The sequence below is a fragment of the Delphinapterus leucas genome, chromosome 19 (assembly GCF_059928025.1).
Source record: "Delphinapterus leucas isolate spDelLeu-1000000601 "Yukka" chromosome 19, BTC_Dleu_Yukka2, whole genome shotgun sequence".
Lineage (NCBI taxonomy): Eukaryota > Metazoa > Chordata > Mammalia > Artiodactyla > Monodontidae > Delphinapterus > Delphinapterus leucas.
In genome coordinates this window covers 56,407,190-56,416,028 of record NC_143147.1, presented here as the reverse complement: position 1 = coordinate 56,416,028, position 8,839 = coordinate 56,407,190, and the positions used below count along the sequence as shown (strand labels likewise).

The window sequence follows — 8,839 nt, the reverse complement described above, 5'->3', positions numbered from 1 at the left end:
AATGCCCAGGTGATGGTGGCCAGGACAAGAGAGGTAGCAATGCCCTTCCTGGACCTGGCAAGAGGAGCCCCTGCCCTTTAGAGGGTCCTGCTCTGGCCCTTCTCCAGCTGTGCCTTCCCCCGCATTATGTCTGAGGGGCCAAGGAGATGTGCTTGGAGGTCATTGTAATCCTTAGGTGTCTAATTGTCCTAACCTATAAGTTTATGTACTACCTGAAATCTCAGTTACTGTCTCTGGTTGTGTGTAATAAAGGTCAAAGACAAGGCACTAGCCCATGTCCCTTCAGGGCAGTAAGGGAGAAAGAAGGAGCTTCAGACATCACTGAACCACTGTTGATCATTCCTCTGGTTAAGTCTCCCCTTTACATCCTTCAGGAGAAGCAGCACTGAGAGAAGGCAGTCTCCTTAGGTTGTAATCCCCCAGCTCTGGGAGCAGAAGGGGCAGAAGGGACAAATGCTTGAGGGCAGCTGGTCAGAGCACACCTGTTTGCAGCTCTTCATCCCATCAAGGTTTTTGTGCTGCCCTGGTGTCACCTTGCAGATACAGCCTTTTCCTGGTTTCCTATTGGATTTTTGGCTTTTTTCTTAATTTGTGAGAGCTCATTATACATTGTAGAACTTCATACTTTATCAAAGACATGGATTCAAAATACCCCCCATTCTTTTGACTTAGTTTAAGATTTTTAAATGTAATTTTTAAATGTTTCATCTAACTAACAATCATTTATGTCTTCTGGATTGTGAGTCATACCTAGAAAAGCCTTTCCCTCTTAAAGATTATTATAAAATTCCTCCTGTTTTCTTTTAGCACTTCTGTGGCTTCATTTTTAGGTATTTTAATATTTGAGCTAGCTGAATTAATTTTGTTGCAAAGAATGAAGTGGAGTTCTAACTTATTAAATATGGTTCTCAAGTTTTTAAAGTGTATTGAATATTGCATCTTTTCCCCATTGACTTAAAATGCCATATTTTTCATATGCTAAACTCCTATATGTATTTAGATCTATATCTGGACTTTCTGTCCCATTACATTTACATATTTCTACTTCTCCAGCCATATACCCATACCACACTTTCAAAATCATGGTAACTTTATAATGTTTTCAGACCTCATAGACCTCTCTCTCTCACTCTGTGCCTCCCCCTGACACACACACACACACACACACACACACACACACTTACATTTTCTCATATGCTTCTTGAATCCTACACCCTTCCTCTGTATTCAGTTTCCTTCTTCATCGAGTACACTGTGTAGTTCTTTCAGTGTGAATGTGATTGGGAAACCTCCTTCTCAGTCTTTGTCTTAAAATGTCTTTATTTCCCCCTCAGTCTTGATTGATATTTTGGCTAGTGTGGTAGCTATTTTGATTGGTTCTCTTAAGCCACATCATAACCCTTCTTCTATTTGGTGGGGTCTGAAACCTGAAAAATTACAGTTCCTTTGCTGCCAGGGCATGGCTGTGAATATCTTCTACCAATCAGATGCATGTACATGGGACCTGGAAAGTAGAAGGGAGGTGATGGTTTCCACTGAAAAGCAACTGTCTCCAGTGGCATAACTCCACACTCCATTGGGCTCCAGTTTCTGGGTGAGGCAGTTGTGGCAGAGGCAACAGCGGTAACAGCAGCAGTAGTTTTCTGATCTCCAGACTGTAAGAAAAACCTACAGATAAATTGTTAAAATCAAAAAGAGAATTTAGCAAGGTTGCTGGATAGAAAGTCAACCAAAAAAAGTGATTGTGTTTCTATATATCCACAGCATGAAATAAACATACAATTTACCGGCCTTTCTCACCTTCTGAGATGGCCCACACTGTCTGTGGAGTGTGTCTCCCAAGGCCACTCTTGCCTTCTGAGATGGCCCACACTGTCTGTGGAGTGTGTCTCCCAAGGCCACTCTTGCCTTCTGAGATGGCCCACACTCTGTCTGTGGAGTGTGTTTCTCTATAAATAAGTCTACTTTTTACCTATCACTTTGTCTTTCACTAAATTCTTTCTGTGATGAGACATCAAGAACCTGAGCTTCATTAAGTCCTGAAACCAGGTGCTGACCCTTTATTCCCAACTTATAGCTAGACCAACTCCCGCTCATCGTCAGCACCACTGGGATGTCTTCTGTGCCATTTCTTTGCGAGAACTTTTTGGGCACTAACACCTGGTTGAGAGAATACCTTGGAATGGATAGCATCTAAAATCATACGGAAACCCCCACCAGGTGGGAGAAGTTAACTCTATGCTGCCCACAAGCACGTAGACCCCAGACTGGTTTGAACCAGAAGGCTGAGGATGCTAACTCCCACTTACCTCCCCACCAACCAATCAGAAGCATGTCCACCACCTGATCATGCCCTCCTCTTTGAACCATTACTGTAAAACTCCTCACTTCCCCCTCCAGGTTGGGACACACAGGTTTGAGGGCATGAGCCTGCTGTGGCCCCCTTTGCCTGGCAAAGCAATAAAGCTATTCTTTTCTACTTCACCCAAAAAAACAAAAACAAACAACAACAACAAAAACCAATTTACCATAGCATCAGAATATCAAGTACTTAGGACTAAATCTAACAAAAGATGTGCAAGCTGTTTATGCAGAAAATGATAAAATGCTATTGAGAGAATTGAAGAAGACATAAACAAATGGTGAGATATTTGTAGTTTGGAAAACTCAATACTGTAAAAATGTTAATTCTCCCCAAATTGATCTACAAATTCAATGCAATATCAATCAATCCCTATTATGTTCATTTTTTCTTTAAGAAAATAATAAGCTGAGTCTAAAATTTATACAGAACGCAAAAGGTCAAGAATAGCTAAGACATTCTTAAAAAGAACAAGGTGGGAAAATTGTTCTTGCAGTTATCAAGATGCATTTGAAAGCTGAGTATGACATTGACATGGAGAGATAAGCAGAGCAATGAAACAGAATCTAGAGTGCAGAAAGAAACCCACATGTATATGGGCATTTGATTTGTGACAAAGGTGACAGTGCAGTTTAGTGGGGAAAGGACAGTCTTTTCAGTAGACAGTGCTGGAACAATGGGATATGTCCATGTGGGGGAGTGGAAACAAGTATGATGGCAATTTCACATCACAGAAACAATTCCAGGTGGATATAAACTGAAATATGAAAGTTAACTAAAAGAGCCTTTAGTAGATAGTAGTATATGGTAATGCTTGTATGACCTCAAGTTGAAAAAATTTTCATCTGGGCACACATCCAGAAAAAAACACTAACCATAAAGGACATGGCAGGACTTCCCTTGTGGCGCAGTGGTTAAGAATCCACCTGCCAATGCAGGGGACACGGGTTCGAGCCCTGGTCTGGGAAGATCCCACATGCTGCGGAGCAACTAAGGCCATGGCCCACAACTACTGAGCCTGTGCTCTAGAGCCTGCAAGCCACAACTACTGAAGCCCAGGGGCCTAGAGCCCGTGCTCTGCAACAAGAGAAGCCACTGCAATGAGAAGCCCACACACCACAACGAAGAGTAGCCCCCGCTCACCACAACTAGAGAAAGCCCACGCCCAGCAACAAAGACCCAACGCAGCCAAAAATAAATAAATAAATAAATAAATTTTAAAAAAGAACCAAAGGGAAACTTCTAGACATGAAAAAAGTGTAACTATTGAAATGAAAACTCAATAGATCCTCTTCCTCTTCCTTTTCTTCTTCCCCTCCTAAACAATTCATGCAGAAGCCATGGGGGTGGGGCTCAACATCTGCTCAGTGGGTAGGTACAGGCGGAAGCCACAGAAATTCAGAGTTGGGTGAGGATAAGTACACTTGGCACTTAACTGCCCATGGCAGTTATTATTATTGTCATTATTGTAGTTGTTACAAAGGAAATGTTGAGAGATGGCAGAGCAACCACCAGTCACATCCTCTGGGCCCCACCTCTGATTCCAGCTGCATCTGAGGCCTCACCCACTTTGTGCTGACAGCTTTCTTGCTTTAACTATACAATACATATCACTCCTTTTCTGCCCTGGGGCTTTCCAGTGCCCTGGGTGAGACGCCAATGGAAGCGCACTTGGAATGCCCACATGCACAGCCTAGAAGTGGGAGATGCATCACCTCCTGGGGCAGCCCTTAGTGGGGGATGGAAGCTGATGGGTAAATGCTTCTCACTATCAGTCCTCAAGTGGACAATTCTGAGAGACATTTTTCCACTCTGCAGATGGTTCCAGTGGGGTCAAGCGCCAGTTGCCCACAGCAATGCCCAGCTCAACCTTATACCTTGTTCTGGCTTTTTCTCCAGTCCCTCACGCCTGTTCCCTAGTGTCCCTTCTGTTCCACACAAGGCCTTTTCTCAGGCTCTGCTTTCCAGGCTAGCTCAGGATAAGACTATCAGAAGGCCCTAGAAAGCAGCCCTGGGAAACGGAATTCCTCCCAGGATGAATGGCAATAAGGACTCTGTTGCCGGTGGTAAGGGGAGTGGAGATAATCCTTACATGCCATAGCTTCACAATTTCTAAGACTTTCCCCTGCAGTGGGGAAGGGAGCAGAGGTAGATAATGAAGCACTAGGTTATGCAATAGTTCTAGCACTTGAAAGGCATGAGGCAGTAGTAATTATATGGATTGTGGAGTTGGTTGGCTTCTACTAACTGCTTTAGAAGCTTTGCAAGAGAAAATGAGAGGCTGTCAATTCAGGGCATGCTGTGAAACCCAGGGGCATTCTGGACTTCAAGACCTCAAAAGGTCTTCATAGGGGACTACCCTGGTGGTCCAGTGGGTAAGACTCCACACTCCCAATGCAGGGGGCCTGGGTTCGATCCCTGGTTGGGGAACTAGATCCTGCATGCTTGCCACAATGAAGAAGCAACTAAGACCCAGTGCAGCCTGCATACATACATACATAAAAAAATAAGGTCTTAATAGGATCAAATCCAGTTACTGGTATGCTCATTAATTTGCTAGCCCCTCCCCACCCCTTTCCTTCTCTATTTCACTCTCCCTGGGCCCTCATATAAACAACCTGCACCAAGTCCTTGCCTCAGGCTCTGCTTCATGATTGAGACATGAAGAAGCAACGGTGGCCAAGTCACTAAGTTTATAACCTCAAAGACTTAATGATTTCTAAGGGGAGCAGCCAATTAGTATAACTCAAGCTAAGCATGATCAATCATACTATGAATAGGTAGTCATTTTTTTAGTTCTTACTTTGTGCCAAGCCCTGTTCCAAACCTTTTACATCCATTACCTGAGTTAATTCTCACAGCAGCTCCATGATGTAGGTATTATTTCTCTCTCTCCCCCTCCTCTCCCCCACCCTCTGAAATGAGGAAACTGAAGCCCAGGGAGTTTATGTAACTTACCCAGAGTCACACAGTTAGCACAGGACTGAACCTGGATTCAGCTCAGTCTGACTCCACAGCCCCCACACTCTTAGCCTCTGTGATATACCGATTTCTTCCAAATAACAATATCAACAGAGAAAGGGGGGAAATTATGTTCATGAATGCTGCTTTAGGCAACAAAATCCTCAAATTCATCTGGACCTGTGTGCACAATATCCTTTCCCACCCTGAAGATGCATGCCCACAGCCAGTGCTGCTGCTGTTCTTTGCTGGGATTTAAGTCCCAGTTCAACCACGTACCAAGCTAGGGATGACCCTGAGAAATTATCCCATGTAAGCCTAAATTTCCTTACCTGTAAAAGCAAGTTAATAATACTGGCCTTGTAGGTGTTCCACAGATTTAGTGTCTAATAGCTATGATTTTGCTAGTCAAAGGTCCATTGTTGGGAACAGAGAAAAAGAACAGAGCAGAACAATTTTGGTCAAGTTATTTTGTTTGTCTGGAACCCAAGAAATGCCTCTTGGCTTTACTGGACTTAACTTATAACTCCTAGGATAAGAGATTCAAACCAGAAATAATTTTGTCCCCTGAAGTGGGCTGAATGGTGGCTCCCCAAAAAGACAAGTCCTAACTCCTGGAACCTGTGAATATCACCTTATTTGGAAAAAGTGTCTTTGCAGATGTAATTAATAAGTTAAGGATCTCAAGATGAGGTCAACCTGGATTGACCTAAATCTGCTGACCAGTGTCTTTATAAGAGAAAGGCAGAGGGAGAGAAGGCCACGTGAAGATGAGGCAGAGATTGGAGAGGTGCTGCCACAAGCCAAGAAACACCAGGAGCCACCAGAAACTGGAAGCGGCAAGTGAGACTTCTGCCCCAGAGCCTTTGGAGGGAGTGCAGCCCTGCTGGCACCTTGACTTTGGATTTCTGACCTCTGGAACCATAAGAAAATACATTTCTGTTGTTTTAAGCCACCAGTTTGTGGTAATTTGTTACAGCAGTCCTGGGAAACTAATCTACTTCTCTCTTCTCCCCCAAGTCAACTCTGCGCTGTTCTCTTGACAGAGAGCTGATGGGAAATGCAGCATATAAAGGCATGCCTTTGACATGACCTAAATCTTGATGACTGAGAAAGTCCATGGAAATCAATATAAATAATTTTGCAGGCTTCCAGAAGCTGAGAGCAAATTTTAATGGCAATGGATAATAAATGTGTACTTGTTGAGTAATCTTGCCTTCCTCCAATGGTGACTGCAGGTGCCATTTTCTTCAGACACCTTTTCAAGGTCACCAGTTTTTGTTTTAGAATTTAGACATGGCTTTTGCTCTGTGTGTCTGCTTCTGAACCTTTAATGGGCATGGGGATGGGTAGATGATCGTTGTAGCGCTTCCAGGATGCACTTATGAAGAGCATAGTGGTTGAACAATTATTCTTTATTAAATGGTGTGGTCATGGGGGAAATGGTCCATGCCTAAAAATAGCAAAAGCATTTAAAAACTGTCACTAGTCAGGATCCTATCTGACAAACCTGTTGTCTGATGACAGGATTGGATGTACCTGAAAGGTCCAAAGGATAGTGTTTAAACATGAAAAACAGTGAGTCGCTTTAGGTAACCAGGTGAAACCTTTTTAAGTGTCAATCAGGTTTGCTTTTTCGTTATGGAAATCAGCTTTATAAAAAGCATCTTACCCTGAGATGTAGTTTCTATCTTTAAATCTCAGAAGATGAGTTCAGAATAGACATATCCAGTTTTACAATCATTACAAGTTTCTATAATATAAAAGAGAAAATAATTCAGTAAACTTAGGATATATATCCATAGAAGCTCTTAAAAAATTCTATTTTAATAGCTGGGTGGCCTGACAGAACCAAGTATTAACTGTTTTTTTTTTTCCTGGACTATATTAAATGATTTATTCTTGAAAAGTTTTTAGAGGTGCACCTGCATCCTTCTCTCTGGAATTTTTATATGATATTTTCCCCTCCACATCCTTCTCTCCTCCCCATCTACCCATCTCCTGATGAAATTTGTTAGGAGCCATGGTACTGATTGCTATTGGTTTCCTAGGGTATGCATGTTGCCCCCATTCATCCCATCCTTGGGTTCCTAAAGCCTAGGAGTATGGTGACCTCACAGAGACTACTCTCCCATTTCGATAGCATCCCTTATCCCAAACTGTGGCTCACCCTGATCTCTCGGTGCCACCTCCTGGAACATGGGGGTGGCATAATGTATCTCCTGAGAGTATTCAGTCCCTGGGTAAAAGACAAGAAACAGAGTTATTGGGCCTATAATCCAAATCTCTGATCACTTGAGGGCAGTGGCTTGCCAGCTACCCTCACAATGTCATGTCACCTCTGGACTTTGCAGAGAGTACTTACCATCTCAGGCTTTGGAAACACATTGCCTTGGTTCTAAGCCTGGCACAGATTTCTCATCTGTACAGTGGGAATGATATAAATTGGGAGTTAGTGGCGTTTGTACCAGACAGGGCAGGTAAATTGCTTAGCACTGTGCCTGGCACATGGGTGGCCCTCAGTCAGCGTTGGCTGGGATTGTTCTCATTGTTGGCCAAGGTCCTGGGTCTGTTTACTATAAAGCAGCAAATGATGCCAGCCTTAAGAGGTGATCATCAAAGAGATTGGAACACAGTGTGGATCATTCTGAACTGATAGAAAAAAATCTCCAAGATACGTTGTTAAGTGAAAAAATCAAGGTGTAGAATGACATATCTATGACATGCTACCATTGCTACCATTTATTTAGATGCTAACATACACATAAAATATCTGTGGAAGGATTTTAAAATTGGTTAATGCCCCTGGCAAGTGAGATAGAGTGTCGGGATGGGAGGGAGACACTATACCCTGCTTCTGCAATTTTTTACACATGTGTCTGTACGACCTTAAAAATTTTTTAAAGACAAAAACCCCAAACCAACCAAAATCACCAACAAAGTTCTCTTACCTGCTTGATTTTTACAGATATTTGTATATATTCCATCTTCCATGGGTGTATTTCCATAGACTCTGTGTGCATTATCTTTCATAGCTTTTCCTATATAAATTGGTGCAGAATCATTAAATTAAACTACTTTGGCCACAGGAGGGGAATTCCCCAGAGTTCTGAAAGAATGACCTGCTCCAATGGCCTAAACTGTTGTCTATTAAAGGAAAACCATAGACTCAGCAAGGAGTCCATAGCATCTGCTTCTCTAAGGCAGGAACCCTTCTGATTTATTTTCTTGGGTCTGCAAATAACATCCTTTGCCTATCAGATTATGCTTGAGATGGCCAGAGACACCTTTTCTTTCCTTCGCTGAAAAGAATAGGCTGTAAATAGCTTTGTAATATCTGTGATAGTAAATTACCCAGCTGACTTCCATTTAGTCCTGGCCAGTACTCAAGAATATTAATTCCACTTTTGTAAGACCCTGCGCTTTTTGTAGGAAGAGGAGACATGTTTTTTAAAAGTATGAGATGCAATAAATTTAAGAGGATTGAAATCATATCAAGCATCCTTTCTGATCACA

General features: G+C 42.6%; 1 protein-coding gene across 7 annotated transcripts in view; it reads right to left on the bottom strand.

Moving 5' to 3' along the window:
- Positions 1-212: 212 nt before the first annotated feature.
- The window catches only part of MILR1 (mast cell immunoglobulin like receptor 1), a 26,864-nt gene continuing 18,237 nt past the window's right edge, over positions 213-8,839 (bottom strand). For 2 of the 7 annotated variants that reach the window (XR_002646773.3, XR_002646774.3), the window contains 5 exons: positions 8,275-8,364; positions 7,689-7,745; positions 7,494-7,562; positions 6,996-7,076; positions 1,543-1,655 (listed from right to left, as the gene is read on the bottom strand). Coding sequence is in view for 5 of the 7 variants with exons in the window: in XM_022589168.3 (XP_022444876.1) it covers positions 7,024-7,076; positions 7,494-7,562; positions 8,275-8,364 (212 nt within the window). In the remaining 2 variants the exon portion in view is untranslated. Of the gene's footprint in view, positions 1,669-6,995; positions 7,077-7,493; positions 7,563-7,688; positions 7,746-8,274; positions 8,365-8,839 lie in introns of all 7 variants that reach the window. The other 5 variants (XM_022589168.3, XM_022589170.3, XM_022589169.3 and 2 more) reach the window with 4 other exon arrangements.